This window comes from Eleutherodactylus coqui, chromosome 8 (genome assembly GCF_035609145.1).
Source record: "Eleutherodactylus coqui strain aEleCoq1 chromosome 8, aEleCoq1.hap1, whole genome shotgun sequence".
Lineage (NCBI taxonomy): Eukaryota > Metazoa > Chordata > Amphibia > Anura > Eleutherodactylidae > Eleutherodactylus > Eleutherodactylus coqui.
The window spans coordinates 111,594,672-111,615,694 of record NC_089844.1 but is presented as its reverse complement, the minus strand read 5'-3'; the positions used below and the strand labels follow the sequence as shown (position 1 = coordinate 111,615,694).

The 21,023-nt window shown below is 45.0% G+C and overlaps 1 protein-coding gene across 1 annotated transcript in view; it reads left to right on the top strand.

Moving 5' to 3' along the window:
• The first annotated feature begins 369 nt into the window (after positions 1–369).
• Positions 370–21,023, top strand: part of SNX29 (sorting nexin 29) — a 433,715-nt gene continuing 413,061 nt past the window's right edge. The window contains exons 1-3 of the mRNA XM_066576210.1: positions 370–434; positions 11,623–11,687; positions 11,970–12,022. Of these exons, the coding sequence (XP_066432307.1) occupies positions 428–434; positions 11,623–11,687; positions 11,970–12,022 (125 nt within the window). The 5' untranslated portion in view covers positions 370–427. The remainder of the gene's footprint in view (positions 435–11,622; positions 11,688–11,969; positions 12,023–21,023) is intronic.

Here is a 21,023-nt window from a genome sequence, read left to right as displayed (position 1 = left end):
AAACGGGATTGGTTGAACTGTTGCCAAGACAACCAGGGGCTTCCCTCAGCTCTGTCACATGGCGCGTACATCACGTGAGACGCCCACAACAGGTCCGCCCTGCTCGGAAGATTCTACTTTGATAGGAGGGAACAAACCGATGTGCTTTCGTCCCGCTCCGAGAATGTAGTTCCTCCTCCCGCCTGTAATAACATCATCTCTCCAAAAAACGATCAATTTCATTCTTATTATGCCGTACAGTTTTAACTACATCCGCCCTAATAATAATCTGTGAAGTGGTTGCGCGCACCCCTACGTGTAGTTGGAACATTCCGGCAGACCTGTATTCCTGCGCTTGTGGATGGGACTTACTATCCGGGGCGGAGCCGCACTTTCCGGTCGCTGTCACTGCAGTTTGTTTACCTGGGAGTGCGACAAGCCGGGCACCATGAGCGGTGAGTGGCAGGGGTGGTGGGCACGGAGCAGGGTCCTTGTACGTGGCATCACTGTAGTGGTCCCTCGCAGCCAGGACCACCAACTGCCACTTTCTGGTGGCCACTACTAATGGCAGCCCTCCTGTACAGCTGGGAGCCCCCCTTATACACCTTGGCAGGTGCCCCATGGCATGTGGGATGCCTCTGCTGCCCATTGGTTATGCATAGGAGGGAGCGTTGTGCGAACAGACCCTGAAATAACGCGGCCGCAGACTGAGCTCAACGTTTACGGTCTGCACCTCATATCTTGGCTGCGCGCAACTGCTGGTAGAGCGCGTGCAGGAGATCGGTGAACCCCCTAATGCTAACGGGAGTGCGCCCTCCGGCTTCAGGGTTTGTATGGAGCAGGTAGGTGATGCCATCCGTACATGGTGGGTGCTGTCCGTCTTTGATGGCTGACACCCACCATCAGCGGTTACACTGGTCATCGGACTCTTTTCAGACTGCCGTGCGTGCGCAGCCCCCACCCCCACAATACAAGCCTACAGGAGAGTGCGAGCGCGTAGGACTCAAATTGTTGCGCCAAAATCCGATGGTGCAAATTTTGAGTCTGTCTTTCGCGGAAATGCTGCGGGTTTCGTTGTGGAATACATCCAGCATTTCCGCCACGTGTGAATGTACCCGTGGGTTTGATCTAAAGTGACCCTCCGGATCTGGAGGAACAAAAATGGCCGCACCAGCTTCTCTGACTACCTGATGCACACGGTGTAGAAGGACTCACACAGAAAAACATTTACGCTGCGTATTAAATGTTCGAGTGAGGCGAACAAAACCCTTTCATTCCAATAGGCTCGGTCCCGTTGATTTTGCGCCAAAAAAACCAGTATATTCCTTTTTTGGTGTGTATTACGCACTAATTCGCGCGTATTCAACTTAGCCATTAAAATGAAAAGAAGCGTGCCTGCGCCAGCTTTCTTATGCATACGCCTGTGTAAGTCCACCCTAAGACATACGTGCTAAGCGTCAGCAGGCAGAAAAGCTGCCCGGCCATCTTGGTTTCTCCAGGCCCAGAGAGTCGCTTTGGTTACTTTTAGAGATGAGCGAACGTGCTCGACCACGCCCCTTTTTCGCCCGAGTACCGTGATTTTCGAGTATTTCCGTACTCGGGCGAAAAGATTCAGGGGGCGCCGTGGGTGAGTGAGGGGTTGCAGCGGGGAGTGGGGGGGGAGGGGGAGAGAGAGGGCTCCCCCCTGTTCCCCGCTGCTACCCCCCGCTCCGCCACGGCGCCCCCCAGCGCCCCCGAGTACTTTTCACTCGAGCACGGAAGTACTCGAAAATAGCGGTACTCGATCGAGTAATTACTTGAAACGAGTAGGTTTGCTCATCTCTAGTTTTAATTTCTTCCTTGTAAATGTCCTGGAGTTCCCTGGGAGGGTCGCAGTAATTATCCTCATCTAGAAGGCAGCCGGACCGCGGGGGACGTACCTGCACCTCCTGACCCCATCACGGATTGGCTGACTACATGCTGACCACTCTTTTTTTGTTGCGCTGCCATCGGGGGTCGCTGCCCCTTCCGGTCACGTTGCTTCGGTGTATGTGTAGTACTGCTGGATTCAGGCCGCTTTCACACAAAATTGGCAATTTTCTCGTGATGCGGCAGTGCTACAAATCGCCTGTATGTGAAGAAATGGTTTCCTATGGGCTCCTTCACATTAGCGATGTTTTGTAGCTTGCGACATTGCGAGGAAAAAAAAGCGACATGCTCTATACAGCCACGATTTGCGATGTTTTGTAGCCCCTGGTTCTCTGTGGACCCTTCCTTTGTGTTGCATCTCATCGCACGAGATTGCGGTTTTCATGCAGTGCGATGCAACTTTTACAGTAGGAAGTTTTACGGGTTGAGCCCTAAAATAAGCACTAGCTGCATAAAAAAGAAAAGAAAACAATACATTACCTAACAGCCGCTGTCCGTTCTGCCGATTTCTCCTCCTCCAGTTCCATGGTACTTGTTAGTAGTTTTCAGCCAGCGCTTCCTGGTCAGGAAGTTCAAAAATCCCGCCTCCCGGAAGCGCTGGCTTTGATTGGCTGAGCCGCGGCGCTCGAGAACCAATCACTGCAGCGCTCGATGAACCAATCACAGCCATCACCTCTGGGAAGCCGGACTGTTGAACTCACTGGCTGGCTGCAGACTATAAACAAGTACTATGGAACTGCCGGAGGAGAAGTGCGGCAGAGCGGACAGCGCCTGTTAGGTAATGTAATGTTTTTTGGGCCTTTTTTTTAATGCAGCTAGGGCTTATTTTCAAGGTATGGCTTATATTTCAAGCCCTCCCGAAAATCCCGGCAAAAGAGCGCTACAAAGTCGCAATGTTGCAGTGATGTTGCACAGAGCACAGCTGTGGTATTGCAGTCGCCCCCTGCTTGAAATAGTCCTTACTGATCTGTTCGGCGTTACCACCTCTGCTCACAGTCTCAGGGACCGTCTTCTGCTGACCTCCATAATCTGGGAAACAATGCGTTGTGTGATAACGAGCTGCAGACTCGGCGTCTTATCTGCTTCCAGCCGGCGACTGCGGCCAAAATCCAGAACCCTGTGTATTGGTCTGTCCTTGACCCGTCTCTATCAAAATATACTGACTATACCAAATAGCGCTCTATGAGCCCTGCCTCATGCTGGCAGGAGCATGACAATTTTGCGCCAGTCCTGTTTCTTGCTGCCATGTTGTCTTCATGGTCTGCTCTCAAGACAAGAAGCTGCCTATGAAAGCTAGTAAGAATATTTTGGCCCACTGGAAGGAGTGATTTCGGTGACACTTTGGCAATTGCCATATGTTGGCAAAAAAATAGGAGTTAACCCATAGTAAAATAACAAAATAAATAAATATGGTGGAATGTATAAAAATTATGTAAAATGACAAAAAAGCTGAATGATGAAGGGGGAGGGTCACACAGGTATAATAGAGGAGATCACAGCTCATCCTCCTGACTGTATACTTGTGGTCTGCAGCTTATTTAGAATGATAATTAAACTGTCCCCAGCAGGTAGGAGGGTACCGCCTTCAGCTAATGCTGGGCTCTTGCATCATAGGTTTGATGTGAAACCGAAAGTAAAAAAATCTCAGTCTCAAGATGGTGCCTGATAAGCATCCGAGAAGGGCTGTACTTCATGGAAGTGACCAAAAAATACAGAGGAGACCTCCAGAGTGTGGCTGGCATTTAGGTGAAAAGGGGCAGGGATGGAAAAATGTGTTTTCACAGGAGTGGCCCTTTAAAGCGAAGTACATAGTAAAGTTTAACTTTTTTTTTCTTCTATTAAAGCTGTGTACACACAACATCTGTATGTCTGGTTTATACACTCCCAACATAAAAGTCAAATACATTCATAGACTTCTGTGTACCTGATGTGTGCCAAAAGTGTCCTCTTGGCATACTTATTGGCATACTTTTTTGTTCATTTGGCTGCACTTCCACGGCAAGCACTGCCATACCGCTAGGGTTTGTATTGGTGACCGGTCCTCTTGGCAAACAGGGGCCCATGTGTCACCTGCCAGACTCACCGCTGCGGCCCGTGTGTCACCTGCAGATACAGTCTGACGGCCATGGCCCGCGGGCCGTTATCAGGGGAGCTGGCAGCCAATTACAGACTGCAGACTTCCCAGACGTGTGCTCCTCCCACTGAGGGACTGCGGCTATGATTGGTCACACCTGCAGTCCGGCTGGCGGTGCACTGACTAATCACGTGGCCAGCAGTGTTGGGGAGTATAGGAGACCTGAGGATGTAGCAAGTACTGTAATCTATCTATGGCTGGTATTAGTTATATATCTCCCTGTATATACCGTACATAATTGCGCACTTTACACACAACTAAAAAATGCATCAAAAACGCATGCGGTTTTTAATAGTGTATGCAGTTTCTTAAAAATGTATGTCGTCTTTGAATATAGCATGCAGTTTTTTTAATTGTGGTTCAAAAGTACAACAAAAAACATGAACATACCCTAAGGCCATTCTCACACATGTGTTCAGAAAACACAGCTCGAAATCGTGGCATTTTTACCACAATCTCGAGTGGTGTTTTTGAACACGTGGTACAGAGTTTGACAGCGCTTTTTAATGCACCCCATCATTGTGATGTATGAGAAGGTGTGTTTAAAAACGAAAAATAGAACAGACAGCTCTTGAAAATCGTGGCGTTAGAAACACCGAATTGGAGCACAGGTCTAAGTAACCCCATTAAAATCAATGGGAGCGTGGCACCGCAGATAGCATGGCGCTCGGGACACCGTACAAATAGCGGTAAAAGTGTGTGCGTGCGTGCGCGCGTGTGGCCTAAGGGGCTACAAACAAATTTTTATGTAGTGCAGGAAATGCATCGTTTTTGGAAAGATTACGCCAAGGGGCAGATCATGTATGTAAATTCATTTTTTTGGGAAGGGGGGGGAAAAGGGACCCGAGCTGAACTTTTGCACCCGGGGCCCCTGAGACCTTAGTTGCACCCCTGACGGCAAGCGTGATGTGAACAGAACCTAAGCTAGGTGTTATTTAAATTTACAAATAGTGATTTACTACCCTTCCAAAATCCCTCGCAATGGTTCTGCTGTCCCCCAAAACACTCTTTATTTACAGCACTGCCGTGAAGATGTGTTGTCCTGACGTCTGGGGCCCCACCGATCCCGAGAGCGGGAGTCTTGATTCACCGCTGCGTCCCCTTCTAAGTTTTCTCTTAAATAGAACTGTGCTGCAGAGTGGTAGCCAGTGATGGGGATGGAGCACTTCAGTCTCATAATTGGTGGGGTCCCAGTATAGGGACCCCCACCAAGTAATTAAGTGGTGACACTTTCTAGCAATGTTATCCCTTGACAAGATGAGAATATCACTTTAATTATTGTGAGCAAGTAATAACATTTTAGGGGATGGTAAATGTACCCCTCAACAGAAGTCTGTCACCAGAAAACTGCCATCACCGGGTTATGACTGACTCCTCGGGGGACGGCACATCATGACACTTTCTCGGCAGACTGTTTTTGCAGGGTGGTTTGCCATTGCCTTCCCCAGCAAGCTGGGTACTGCCAACAGTGCATTGGCGCTATGGTCATATGTGCAATTATACCTCCACTTCTGGAAGTGCAGCTCTCCAGGAGGTACAGTTGTAGCAATGTTTAACTTAAAGGGGTTGTCTTTTAGGATTTTTTTTTTTTAAATTAATGCTTCCCGTGAGAAAATGTAATAAAACATCCTATACCCGCCTGTCCACGGCTCTGATGTCCTCTGTGATGCCGTGTTTACGAGCCCACGTATGGGATGTCACAGGCTGCTGCAGCCAGTCACAAGCCTCAACACTCGAACACTGAGGTCTGTGATTGGCTGCAGCAGCCTGTGATGTCTCATAAACAGGTTGCCTGTAGCTCGTCAACACAGACCTGACCTGGAGATTGAAGCCTCCTCACTGGAGCTGCAGGGAGGTCAGGAGAATGTCTTATTATTTTCAGACATGGGGAGCAGGGAATAAAAAAAAAAACAAACAAAAAACTTGTAACAACCCCTTTTATCGTATATTCACACCACAAAATCCGCATCTCCATGTTAAAAACCGAGCCACAATCTGGACCATTAGTAGTCAGGTGATGCTCCCACTTCTGCATCGCCTGACGGTGTTCAGTAGCGGTTGCCGGGGAACGGATGTGTGCCGCAGTCCCGGTGCTGCAGTGAGGGCGCAGTATTTGGAGGTAGAGAGGAACGCTGTGCAGGCTGAAACCAGATGTGGATCCAAAGCTGATTTTGAATCAAATTTTACCTCTGCAGTACACGAAATGAAAGCTGCGCTCTGATTGGTTGCTATGGGCAACAAAGAGAGATTTTCTTTCGGACAGCTTTCATAAGAGTGCGGTGACGGCCTACTTTTTTCCGGCCCACCCTGTATTATGTACAAATGTTACAGTTACTTAGACCTTTTGTGTGCCCCATGGTGGTGTCACACATTGTGCAACTCTACTATAAAGCTGACTGTCATGCATTGGCCTGCATTTAGTTACATAATATGTTAGGCTGAAGAGAGACAATGTTCATCTAGGTCAGCCTGTGGGCATCCAATGGTGGTAATGCCACGGCTCCCCATTGTCCTAACAGTTGGAGATCAGTGGAAGAGATTGTCAGCTTCTGTGTCCATTTTCTGCTTAATATTGTCAAATGTTAATTACAGAGACTTCTCCAGTACTTCATTAACAATGTAACACTGCTCTGCCCGGCTGCATGCCAGCTAAGTAAAATGAAGCAAGCCGGAGTTAGAATAGAACCGCTTTTGACCTATTGGTTTAACCTATTGACTCTGCTGCTGTATGTGATCCAGTGTTAAGAGTCAGTGGTAATCCCCCTCCATAATAATTCAGCTGCGCTCGGCACAATCCATTATCCCTTCCCTTTAAACCCTTTTCATATCTGTAGCCTTTTGAGTTGTGAAACGTGCCCTGCGTTGACGAAGGAAACTTAGCATTCCGTAGAATTTGCAACCTTTTGTTAGCATATTAAAAGCTTAAATAAAACCAGCGCTTCGTGCCGCTAGATGTACTTACTGCTCCCCAGTAATATACGGAGGCCTCGTGGGGGCTGTTCGCCGTCTGCACGTTGCAGTAGTGACTGGATTGTATGAGCTGTTGGTTTGGATTCATCACACAACATTAACCCTTTCCAATCCACTGTCTGACGTCTAAAGACATTATGATTTAAGGCTGTACAGCTCCGATGTTGGAAGACGTCCGTTGGGGTACTCTTACTGTATATTGCCAGCCTCTCTGCTGTCGGAGCCTATGCAACGTGTCACCTCACACAGTACTGGCTTTAGCCAGCACATAGCGCCGTTGTATAATGGCAGAAAAAGAGTAAACCCCCTAGGAAAACCAGGATACAAATTGGATTAGAAAGGGTTGATAATTCCACTGTGGTTATATTACTTGGGCCAAAAGATTTGCGTGTGCGTAATATACAGAAAACATAGCCCATTGATTTAAATGGTGTTGTCCACAATCGTGTGGCACAAAAACCCCGCAGCATGCTCTATATTTTCATTTCCACAGGAAAATGACATGTCTGGAATACATTAAACTAATTGGCTGTTTCAATGGTTGAGAGCATCGGTGCATGTTTTTTTTTCTTTGCTTATGCAATTGTGCATGATTTGCGCACACAAAAAGTACTGTTAAAAAAAAATGCAGTTGAGCGCACAAATACACACTGCCCGATGTGCAAAAACATGGCTCAAATACGCATACACTCATATGACATAGGCCTTACTTCCAATATGAGAGGATGACCAACGTGCACATTAGCTGTAGGTGAGGACATCAGTGACCGCTCATCAGATATTTACATTAAATGGATTATCTTTCTGGACTGGAAAAGCTCTTTTGATTTTCCCCCCCCCCCCCCCCTCCCCTCCCTTCTTAAGACCCCCAAAATCTCCTTTTACTAACCATTTCTATAAAGGGGTTGTCTGGTTTAGAAAGTTTATTTTAAAATACATGTACGCTGTTAGGGCTCCTGCCCACGGATGAATATTTGTTGCGAAATCCATCGGCGGGTGTCTGCAGCAAATAGCGCCCACAGCATACTATTGGAAATCGATTCTTCCTGCACACTTGGGGAAACCAGTTGCGGTTTCCATAGGTGAAGGAAAAATCACAGCATGCTCCATTTTTGTGCAGCTTAAAAAACAAAGCAAACAATGATTGGGAAGAGGACATCCTCTTGACCTCCTTCAGATCTTTCATATTCTCCACTGATGCAAGAATCCCGGGCTGAGGTTTATTCCATTCTTGAGGCTGTCAAACATGCCCATAAATTTGTACTCCCAAATTCTTCTGTGACTTGAAGTTGCCCTTCAGTATGATAACTCTCATCTGCTCTATGCTGTGTCCCCGACCACAAAAATGTTTTGCCACAGGTAATTCCGTCTTTTCCTCTGTAATTAAGTGGCGATGAGATCTCATCCTGGCTCTCAGTTTTTGTCCTGTTTCCCCGATATAAAGCCCCCAACAGGACATTCACCGTACAGGATCAGGTACACAACACCGGACGTCGACCTTGTAGTCCTGCTGTGTGTTGGGGATCTGTATCCTGTTTGCGGTCAGTATATGCAGCACCTTACCTTACAGGGATATGTTCCTTTCTGTGTGTCGGAGGGCAATGGACTCCTGATAATACAGTTCCTCAAATTAGGAGGTTGCCTGTAACACAGAAGCGGAGGGTCCGTGAATATGGTTATCAGACAGTCATCCTTGTGTAGGGTATGATGCGGTTTCTTTGCGGTTTTCCTTAGCACTTCTAGCTGTGAATTGTAGGCACACTGCATATAGTAGTAAGGTAGAATTCCTACAGACGGATAATTGCTGCGGGATTCGTGGTCAAACACTCGCTGCGAATTCCGCAGCAATAGCCATGCATAGACATGCTATGTAAATAGATTCTTCCCTGTCCTCTCGGGGGAGAATTGCAGCGTGCCTATTCATCGCGGAAAATCGCACGGACGGCTTCCATTGCAGTCAATGGAAGCTGTCCGTCCTACGATACTTTGTGCTATGAACACAGCGGGAATCCGCATCACAGCTGAGCTCCTCGCACTGTGCATGCGCGTCAGCTGAGATCCGGAGAGGTGAGTACGAGGCCTCTGGGGGGTGCCGTGTTTGATTCCGCTGCGATATTTCTGAAGCAGAATCCTACCCGGCCGTGGGCATGAGGCCTTAAAGGGGTTGTCCCGCGTCGAAACGGTTTTTTTTTTTTTTTCAATAGCCCCCCCCGTTCGGCGCAAGACAAACCCGATGCAGGGGTTTAAAAAAAACAAACCGGATAGTGCTTACCTGAATCCCCGCGCTCCGGTGACTTCTTACTTACCTTGCGAAGATGGCCGCCAGGATCTTCACCCTCGGTGGACCACAGGTCTTCTGTGCGGTCCATTGCCGATTCCAGCCTCCTGATTGGCTGGAATCGGCACACGTGACGGGGCGGAGCTATGAGGAGCCGCTCTCCGGCACGAGCGGCCCCATTCAGAAGAAAGAAGACCGGACTGCGCAAGCGCGTCTAATCGGGCGATTAGACGCTGAAAATTAGACGGCACCATGGAGACGAGGACGCTAGCAATGGAACAGGTAAGTGAATAACTTCTGTATGGCTCATAATTAATGCACAATGTACATTACAAAGTGCATTAATATGGCCATACAGAAGTGTATACCACAACTTTGTTTCGCGGGACAACCCCCTTTAATTGCAAAGCTCAGGAGTTTCATTAACGTTTAAGAACATTTTTTTTTTCTGTTTTGTGGAATTATTCGCCTGATTAGGTTATTGGTAAGCATGTAGCATTTTGTGTTTATGGGAATCTAAAAATTGACACTTTTTTAGTATAAAGATGTTATTTTAAAACTCTGGTCCTTCCTGCGGTTTGATGGTTGTAGATGGCGGTAAGTCTTGGAAAATGGCTTTGTTGAAAAGGTAACCCACATTCTGCGATGTATTGGGGACATCATGGCCCCTCGTAGTGCAAGTTGTAGTGGTTGTTTGTGTAAACTGATTGCTCTCAACAACAGTTATATATGAGAAGTTCTTGGGCCGGGCTCACACGGGGTGGAATTACTGCGGACTGTCCGCACAGAAATTCCACCTGCAATCTTAAGCCTGAGACTAAGCAGTAAAGTGGACGAGATTTACAAAAAACTCCTCCACACGCTGCGGCCAAGCCGCGCTGAAACTGACATGCCATGCAGAATTCAAATCCGTGGCATGTCAATTGTATCTCCGTTTCCACTGCGGGCTCTCTTCTCGCTATGGGGAGAGATTTCCTCTGCGGAATGCAGGTGGACAAGGCGCTTAAAACCCGCGCCAAACAGCACGGGTTTTGAAGCTGCCTTTCCGCTGCGGTAATCTCGCAGAATTTACATGCATTACAATATGCACTCCTATGCAGACGGCCGCGGTTTGGCCGCGCAAAATGTCGCGCGGCAAACAAACCGCGGCATGTCCTATTTTTGTGCGGGGCTCGCAGAGCCTCGCACAGAAAAGTCACTCACCCGGCCGCCGGCTCCGGTCTGCGCATGCGCCGGCTGCCCGGCAGCCGGCACGTGAAAGAGACGGGGCCGCCAGGCACGGGTGAGTACGCGCTCGTCCCTGCAGGCGCTCAGGTCGGGTCCCGTGGCGAGAATTCTCGCCGCCGGATCCGACCCGCTCGTCTGCAGGCGGCCTTCATGTGTAAGATGAGCTTGGCATTTGTCTGTAAATGGCGAACCCTACCTGTTACTTGTGTTTGTATAATCACCTCAGTTCCTAAGGGCTTATTCATACGAACAAAAAAAAAGTCAGTGAAAACATAAAAAAAAAAATATATATATATATATATATATATATAGTCCTATATGTCATGGGGGAAAAAATGCAGCAAAAATCATTTTGAAGGAAAACAAAAAACAGGGCAGTAAAACCACCACATGGGTAACATTCCTAAAAAGTGTTTGGTCCTTTAGGACCGATACACCCTGGTCCTTAAGGGGTTAAAGTAAATGCTTGCCTTTTTGTTCCACCACAGTCGCCTGCAAAGTAGCTGCTCTCTGCATGCAGCAAACTCCACGTAATCTGATCTCATAATGTCCCATGCTGAGGCCAGGGATTGGACGTAGCGGTCACATGCTTAAACGTCATGTGACTAGCTGCTGAAAGGAGCGTGCAGACTGGTGAGGTCTGGAGGGACAGAGATCGTGTCTGTGTGTCTGTGTGTGTGTGTGTCTGTCTGTCTGTCTGTCTGTCTTTTTTCCGACGGCATATCTGGAGATTAGTAATTGCAGTCCGGGCTCCCCTGAACTGCGGGCCCCATTGCAAGCATTATTCTAACTCTCTACTCTACGGCCACTGATATAAGTTGCCTCGCTGGGCTGCAATACTTTATTTCCTGAGAGTGACCTGTTTGTTTGGAAAGTTTTAAATATCAAAACTTTTTGCATATAAGTAGGAGTTGGTGACCAATATCTTTAAACTGTGCATGAGGCCATTGAAACGGAAGGCCGCCGTTCTAGAACGCCGCTCTGAGATTTCAGGCGTTCTGCCTCAACAACGTGGAGTAGTGAATGTTTTCTATTAAGACCTGAAGGATGTAAAATATTTTCCGTGTAATGTTCCTCGGCACGCAGTATTTCCGCTTCTGTGATTTTAATGCTTTTTGTATTGCAGTGTTACCGAGCAATGACATGAAGAGACAGTATCTCATGGAGCGACTACTGGATGCCGTCAAGCAGGTACAGTATACTTTGTATTCTTGTAATAGGTCATCTGTTTTGGCCAAAATATGCAAGCTTGCTGCTGGCGTCCTAGGTCCTTCATGTATCGCTGTGGACTGTCTGTGCTGAGTTGGTGTTTAGCTCTGTGCTTGTAGTAGTAAGAATGGTCTTTTTCTGCTATTTTATTTTATTAATTTTTTTTTTTTTAAATTAATGTAAATTTGATTTTGTTTTCTTTGATTTTTCTGAAAGTTTGAACTCAATATGTTCATAAATACTTTTCCTGTCCTTGATTTACAGTGCCAGATTCGATTCGGAGGGCGCAAAGAGATTGCTTCGGATTCTGATAGCCGGTAGGTCTGCTCCCAACGTCTACTCTTGCATTATTTCCGGGCTCAGGGCTGTGTAGAATATCTATAATGTAGTGGTTGCTGTTGCATCAGCTGAAAGACTCAACCACAGAAGTGTCAGACAGAGACTAAAGAGAAACACATGTGAGTGCAAACCCTGCAAGTCACTGAAAAACATCTGCTGACTCAAAAAGCCGTAAATTCTGACTGGCTGATAGGACTCACTGCGCCTGTTACTTAAGGAGGACCTGTCGCCTCACCTGACATGACTGCTTCCATAAATATTTAATATGATAATATTAGCTTTTTCCTATATACTGTATATTCTCGAGTATTAGCCGACCCGAGTATAAGCCGAGACAATAAATTTCACCACAAAAAACTGGGAAAACTTATTGACTCGAGTATAAGCTGAGCTATCGATGCAATCACAGCGCTTACTTATACAGCACTGATGGCAGGGGATTTGAAAGCTGAGCAGGGAGATGACAACGGGGAGAATTCTAAAGCAGCTTGATTGGCTGTGAATGATCGAGCACTGGCTGTGACTGGCTGATGCTCGATCCAATCACAGCTCTTACTTACACAGCGCTGACGGCGGGGGATGTTAGAGCCGAGCAAAGAGGATGGCGAGGGATGACAGCGGAGAGAATTCAAGCAGCCTGCTGCACAACCGCCGGAGACACAGATGCCGGCTGGGAGGTGAGTATGGTTTTTTTTTAAAGCTTTTTCTGACTCGAGTATAAGCCGAGGGGGGGCTTTTTCAGCACAAAAAAATGTGCTGAAAAACTAGGCTTATATTTGAGTATATACAGTAATAGCAATTTAGGAACAACCTTTTTCTAGAACTCTTGTGTTGTGCGGTTTCTCTGTTCATCGTGGAAAGGTAAGAATAAACTGAAAACTGGGTGTAATTTTTTCCCTTGTCAATATGTGTCAGACTGTGTGGGCACATACTCTATAGATAAGAGAAATGGGCATGTCCTTTTGTCAATTTTGTTTTTATATATTTCCAGGAGGCATAACAGAGCAATATAATTATTATAGAAATATTCTCTTAAACAGTGATGTCAGAAGAGCTAACAGATCCTCTTTAAGGCGCAGTTTCATTCGCTGACTTGAGGTGGGTTCACACGAGCGTGTTTTTGTGCGTTCTTAGGTGCGTACATACGTGCGCACCTAGGTACTAGCAAAAACACGCATGAACCCAGCTGCGTGCTTGTTGTCAATGGAGCCACGGCTGCTGCCGGCGGCTCCCTTGAAAACAATGGTCTTCCGGCTCTCTGCATTCTTTTTCAGGGAAGGGCTTTACATATAAGCCCTTCCCTTAAAAAGAAACATTTTAGTGTAAAAAAAAAAAAAAAAAAAAGCTTACCCCTCCGCCGCTGCCGTGACCCACGCGGGCATGAAGAACACATCTGCTGCATGCGGCAGATGTTTCCTTCACCCCCTCTAGTTAGAAGAATTCCCTGCTGCTACATCTGCCACATCTGTGACAGATGCAGCAGAGGAATTCTTCAATTCTCAACCACAGCTGTCACACATGATAGCTGTGGTAGAGAATCCTGCTGCCAGCATCCCGTCAATGGCTTTTCAGGGAAGGGCTTCATAAGCCATTCCCTGAAAAGCCATTTTAAAAAGTGTATAAAAAAAAAAAATCAATACTCTCCTCCCTTCAGCTGCGACTTCTGGCGCTGTCCCCGGCTCTGTAGTTCTGAGCTATCAGCAGCCGGGGCTTTAAAATCCCCGCCTGCTGGTTGCTCTGATTGTGATTGGCTGAAGTGCTTCAGCCAATGACAATCAGAGCTACAAGCAGGTGGGGATTTTAAATCCCCGCATGCTGCTGGCTGAGAATTATAGAGTCGGAGACAGCGGCAGAAGTCGCCGCTGAGCCCCGGCAGCCGTCAATGGCTTTTCAGGGAAGGGTTTCATAAGAAGCTGAAATGCTGAATTCTGGCATGTGACTCTTTTTCCTCTTTGACACTCCTCGACTATCCACTCTGTAAGCTGCAGTTACATGCAGACTACATAGGCATGACCATAGATTTAAAGGACTAGTCTATTTTAAGTCAAAAAGTCAATGAAACTAATTAGGTAGGGGTCTGAAATCTGGGACCCCAAACTGTTGTCAATAACAAGGGCCTTGGAGTCACTTTTCAAGTCCCTGAACTCATCTGGCGATTTTTGTCCCTGTGCTCCTTTACCGCACCAGCTTAATAAAGGGCTTTGCTACCATTTATGTCATCTGGAGTTGTAGAATAAATTTTCACCTTTTGTGGCATCAAATGATCCTTGTGGGTGCATTATAGTAGTGCTATTCTTGAACGTAGGAGCAGTACTATAGTAGTTGTATTCTTGAATGTAGGAGCGGTAGTATAGTAGTTGTTTTCGTGTACGTAATTAGCAGTAGTATAGTAGTTGTATTCTTGTATGTAGGGAGCAGTAGTATAGTAGTTGTATTCTTGTATTTAGGGACCAGTAGTATAATAGTTGTATTCTTGTACGTAGAAGCAGTAGTATAGTAGGTGTATTCTTGTACGTAGAGAGCAGCATTATAGTAGTTGTATTCTTGTATTTAGGGAGCAGCATTATAGTAGTTGTATTTAGGGAGCAGCATTATAGTAGTTGTATTTTTGTACGTAAGGAGCAGTAGTATAGTAGTTGTATTCCTGTATTTGGGGAGCAGTAGTAGTTGTATTCTTTTATTTGGGGAGCACTAGTATAGTAGTTGTGTTCTTGTAAGTAGGGAGCAGTAGTATAGTAGTTGTATTCTTGTACGTAGGGAACAGTAGTATAGTAGTTGTATTCTTGTATTTGGGGAGCAGTAGTATAGTAGTTGTATTCTTGTAAGTAGGGAGCAGTAGTATAGTAGTTGTATTCTTGTAAGTAGGGAGCAGTAGTATAGTAGTTGTATTCTTGTACGTAGGGAGCAGTAGTATAGTAGTTGTATTCTTGTACGTAGGGAGCAGTAGTATAGTAGATGTATTCTTGTACATAGGGAGCAGTAGTATAGCAGTTGTATTCTTGTACGTAGGGAGCAGTAGTATAGCAGTTGTATTCTTGTACGTAGGGAGCAGTAGTATAGTAGATGTATACTTGTACGTAGGGAGCAGTAGTATAGCAGATGTATTCTTGTACGTAGGGAGCAGTAGTATAGTAGTTGTATTCTTGTACGTAGGGAGCAGTAGTATAGCAGTTGTATTCTTGTACGTAGGGAACAGTAGTATAGTAGTTGTATTCTTGTATTTGGGGAGCAGTAGTATAGTAGTTGTATTCTTGTAAGTAGGGAGCAGTAGTATAGTAGTTGTATTCTTGTAAGTAGGGAGCAGTAGTATAGTAGTTGTATTCTTGTACGTAGAGAGCAGTAGTATAGTAGTTGTATTCTTGTACGTAGGGAGCAGTAGTATAGTAGATGTATTCTTGTACATAGGGAGCAGTAGTATAGCAGTTGTATTCTTGTACGTAGGGAGCAGTAGTATAGCAGTTGTATTCTTGTACGTAGGGAGCAGTAGTATAGCAGTTGTATTCTTGTACGTAGGGAGCAGTAGTATAGTAGATGTATTCTTGTACGTAGGGAGCAGTAGTATAGCAGTTGTATTCTTGTACGTAGGGAGCAGTAGTATAGCAGTTGTATTCTTGTACGTAGGGAGCAGTAGTATAGCAGTTGTATTCTTGTACGTAGGGAGCAGTAGTATAGCAGTTGTATTCTTGTACGTAGGGAGCAGTAGTATAGCAGTTGTATTCTTGTACGTAGGGAGCAGTAGTATAGCAGTTGTATTTTTGTACGTAGGGAGCAGTAGTATAGCAGTTGTATTTTTGTACGTAGGGAGCAGTAGTATAGCAGTTGTATTCTTGTACGTAGGGAGCAGTAGTATAGCAGTTGTATTCTTGTACGTAGGGAGCAGTAGTATAGCAGTTGTATTCTTGTACGTAGGGAGCAGTAGTATAGCAGTTGTATTCTTGTACGTAGGGAGCAGTAGTATAGCAGTTGTATTCTTGTACGTAGGGAGCAGTAGTATAGCAGTTGTATTCTTGTACGTAGGGAGCAGTAGTATAGCAGTTGTATTCTTGTACGTAGGGAGCAGTAGTATAGCAGTTGTATTCTTGTACGTAGGGAGCAGTAGTATAGCAGTTGTATTCTTGTACGTAGGGAGCAGTAGTATAGCAGTTGTATTCTTGTACGTAGGGAGCAGTAGTATAGCAGTTGTATTCTTGTACGTAGGGAACAGTAGTATAGCAGTTGTATTCTTGACCGTAGGAGCAGTAATATAGTAGTTGTTTTCGTGTACATAATTAGCAGTAGTATAGTAGCTGTATTCTTGTATGTAGGGAGCAGCGGTATAGTTGTATTTTGTTGTATGTAGGGAGCAGTGGTAGAGCAGTTGTATTTGTGTACTTAATTAGCAGTAGTATAGTAGTTGTATTCTTGTGTGTAGGGAACAGTGGTATAGTTGTATTCTTGTATTTAGGGAGCAGTGGTACAGCAGTTGTTTTCTTGAACGTAGGAGCAGTAATATAGTAGTTGTTTTCGTGTACGTAATTAGCAGTAGTATAGTAGTTGTATTCTTGTGTGTAGGGAGCAGTGGTATAGTTGTATTCTTGTATTTAGGGAATAGTAGTATAGCAGTTGTATCCTTGTACATAGGGAGCAGTAGTATAGCAGTTGTATCCTTGTACGTAGGGAGCAGTAGTATAGCAGTTGTATTCTTGTACGTAGGGAGCACTAGTATAGTAGTTGTATCTTTGTACGTAGGGAGCAGCAGTATGGCAGTTGTATTCTTGTACGTAGGGAGCAGTAGTATAGCAGTTGTATTCTTGTACGTAGGGAGCACTAGTATAGTAGTTGTATCTTTGTACGTAGGGAGCAGCAGTATGGCAGTTGTATTCTTGTACGTAGGGAGCAGTAGTATAGTAGTTGTATTCTTGTACGTAGGGAGCAGTAGTATAGCAGTTGTATTCTTGTACGTAGGGAGCACTAGTATAGTAGTTGTATCTTTGTACGTAGGGAGCAGCAGTATGGCAGTTGTATTCTTGTACGTAGGGAGCAGTAGTATAGTAGTTGTATTCTTGTACGTAGGGAGCAGTAGTATAGCAGTTGTATTCTTGTACGTAGGGAGCAGTAGTATAGTAGTTGTATCTTTGTACGTAGGGAGCAGCAGTATGGCAGTTGTATTCTTGGACGTAGGGAGCAGCAGTATGGCAGTTGTATTCTTGGACGTAGGGAGCAGCAGTATGGCAGTTGTCTTTTCGTCTATAAGAGATTGTTATAGGATAATCTAAGCTATCTATTATAATTACTATTGGCTGTAAGAAGCCGAAAATTAGGAATCCAAAGAATAGTACATGGAGTCAGTAGTTTTCTTTTTTTTTTGTTCATTATATATGTACTTATATCTGGTGACTAATTATTTTATTTGACGAGTACATCTCTCAGTTTAAGAACAGATGGCTCCCAGGTTATTTCTTTTTTTATAGTATAGAGCACTGTGTTGTTTTGGTAGGAAATATGGTGCCAAATGATTTCCCCCCCCCCCATCCAATCTTACAGAATCTGTGAGTGAAGTTCCTCCGACGCAGTGGTGAACAGCGCTGTATTCTGGCAGTTTGTGATTTTATGTGTTATTCCTTTAGTTTTCTTTTCCGTTCATTTAGCGGACGATTGATGTCATTTTTTAAAGCCGAACCGTAAAGGCAGAATTTCGGCAGTAAAATCTCTTGTTTTCTCACTCTAACAGAACATTTCAGGGGAGCGGCTTCCTGGCGGCTAGGTGTTGATGATGTGCCGCTGATGACAGTGTTGTGCCTGCAGTGTACATCACACATCGCTGCCCCTGATAGCTAGCGCAGATACATAGTGTAACACGTTCAGAACTACTTCTGTGTTGTCTCTTATGTTACTGAAGGTAATTGGAGCGTTTGTACTCGTGCACAAATTGTTCCAAAGCCTGAGATGCACAGTTTGATGTCTTAAGAAGACCACAGAGCACATCCTCTCATTTTTCTTTTCTTAACATAAGTATCCATAACAAAAATCTGCTATAGATAGGACCTGAAACCCTAATTATATATATAATTTTTTTAAAATTTTTTTTGTGTGTGTGGATTTCACCCATTGTAATGCAGAGTGTGAAATCTGTAGCCAAATTCTGCAACATAATGTGTTGCATATGTTACATACAGATTTGAAGATGTTGAGCTTTACACTGATGTTTCTAGGGGCTTATGCCCACGGACGGATATCTGCGGCATTCCCGCAGCGGAATAACGCACCTATTAGGTTCTATTGAATGTAATAGCTTTTCTGCCTGTCAGTGCTGACATGCGTGATTCTGCCGTGGATTTCCGCTGCTGGAAAAAAATTGCGGCATGTTCTATTTCACCGCGTTATAGTATTATTGCACTGTTTTCTGCGATCACCAGCAGGGACTTTTTGTTTACCACAACGATACTCCCGCGGCTTAAATCCACGGGCGTATTCTACTCCCTCCGTGGGCATGAGCCCTTAAGCATATTTTTAGGCCCCATTCATATAGTGTGTTTTGCCTCCAATTCCACAACAAATCTTCAGACAGTAAGTGTCCTTTTCACTTGACTTGGAATCTGCACTGCACAGCAATTTATGTCACAGAGAACAGTGGCATGTCATTCCCTGATGTAAAGTTCATTCTGGGTTTTTTGTACTCTACTTCGCTCCACTGAATGAAACTAACTTGAATGTAAATTTGTGGGTGACCTAATTCAAATTCTTAAATCCAGAAATTACAGCTGTGGTTTTCCGTTGAAATCTATGCCTGCTTTTCCATGTGAACATTGCCTTAAAGGGGCATTCCTCAACTGTTTTATTTTATTTTTTTTCTATTGATGAGCAACGGGGGCCTAATGCTCTGATCTCTGCCGATCCGCTGATTCCTGGGGCTGCTGTCACAGTGGTCAGCGCAGGAAGGAGAAAGTACTGACCATAGTGCAGCTGTCCTTGTTGGTATTGCAGGTATAGCTCCCATTAAATTCATTGGGTGCTGTGCCACTGTGCTACTTTCAGTTCTTTCTGCTTCCTGTGGTCCCGGGTATTCGAATGGAAATGAAAGCAGAGACTCACACAGAGTTATTTACTGTGTTACCAACTACTACAATCACATCTATACTGCTCAGTACTTCTCTAGTCTTCTCCAGAATTCAGTTATTTATGTGGGTTCAACAGAGATTTAGGCCTAATGCCCAGGGACGGATTATTGCTGCAGATTTTGCAGCCAGACGCCCACGTGTCCATAGACATGCTATGTTAAAAGATTCTCCCGTGCCCACAAGCGGAAATAAACTGCTATTTTCCGCTCGAGGGGGAGAATCACAGCATGTTCTATTTTGTGCGGCTTCCATTGCAGTCAATGGAAGCTGTCCGTCCCGCGATACTTCTTCAGTGAGCACTGCGGAAGTATCGTGGGAATCCACAACATGCGCTGCACTGCGCATGCGCGCTGGCCAAGACACTCGCTGCGGATCTGGACAGGTGAGTATAGGGTCTTTGGAGGGTACCGGGTCTGATTCTGCTGCAATATTTCGCAGGCGGAATCTGACCTGGCCGTAGGCATGAGGCCTTAGGAAGCAGAATCTGCTGTTTTTTTTCATGCACATTATTTAAAAATAATAGGAGGCTCCTCCTACTAGCTGAGAGAGAACTAAAAATTAGAGATGCAGTCTGCAGAGGGGAAAACTGATGAAAATTGCAGAATATAAGTCATTGAAAGGCCAGATATAGTGTTATTTTCCATGCATATACAAAGCAGCTTATTCTTGCATTCAGGTGACTTTTCAGGGTTAGCTTTAAGTTTCATGGCTTTGTCCCCCGAAGGCAAGTAACATCCTGTAACTTGAGTCCAGAGCTGCATCCATAATTCCCTTGCTTGTCATTGGAAGGAGTTCTGTTTAGCCTTCAGTTCTGCAACCTACAGAATAGTGAGTGCAGTCCTGGCCCATAATAACTGTAGCTTAATGTATTTATAAAATTACACTTTTTTTCTGCTAATATACATAAATTGTGCAATTACATCTTTGTATAAACTAAAAATTCGGGCAGGTTTTCAGTCACTGATTTGTAAAATGCTTCTATTTACTGAGCACAAACAGAACTTTGAAAAAGCAGTAAGTAATAGAAATATTAACCATTGAAGATGGGCAGAACAATGCAGAGGAATTTGGGTCCAAGAGGGTTTTCAGAAAATATATATTTTTTACTTTATAGGTGTGGAATGGGCCAGAAAAAAAATTAATTTAGCAATGTTCATAGATAAGATGATGCAGAAGCTTCATTGTTCTTGAAAAGGCTGCAGCCAATTACTGGACTTCAGCAGTCAGGTGCTATTCCATGCCAGTGATTGGCTACAGTGGTCACCTGTCTGCTTCAAGATTGTAGCAGCAGCACTAGGTCGGTGGGACATCTAACTGTTGAGTACGGCATAGTTTATTTTGTCCCATATCTTGTCCTTAACCATTTTCTGAAAGTCTCAGCAAACTCCTTGAGGGTGCGTTCACAAGTAGACGTTTTTGGTACAGATCCACATCAAAATCTGTTCCCATTGGTTGTGGATTTGGATACATATTTTGACACATGCAGATTTCACCCTTTCTATTAAAAGGGAAAAGTCTTCTGCAGACCCATGTCAACATTTGCACCAATCAGCTGCATGTAAAGCACCCTTAAAGAGGATGTGTTGTGTCCTCAGGTTAGCAGGCCTGGATGCATAGCTTTGCAGCAGTGATGTCATTCTTTTGCTTATACTTGCTCCATCCAGTTCACCATACGGGTTCTTGGATCAGGCTCCTGGTGCTATAAATGTCCGCCCCACTATCAATTAAAGCAGGCATCATTCATTAATAGTGAACAGTATGGACCACCTACTTGACAAATGTGCAGTTTTTAGAGTTACATTTTAAAAAGGACCCCATACAGGGGGCCGGGGGTAAGTATGAACAGAAGAGGGCCTCATTGATCGCAAATATATGTGGGTCC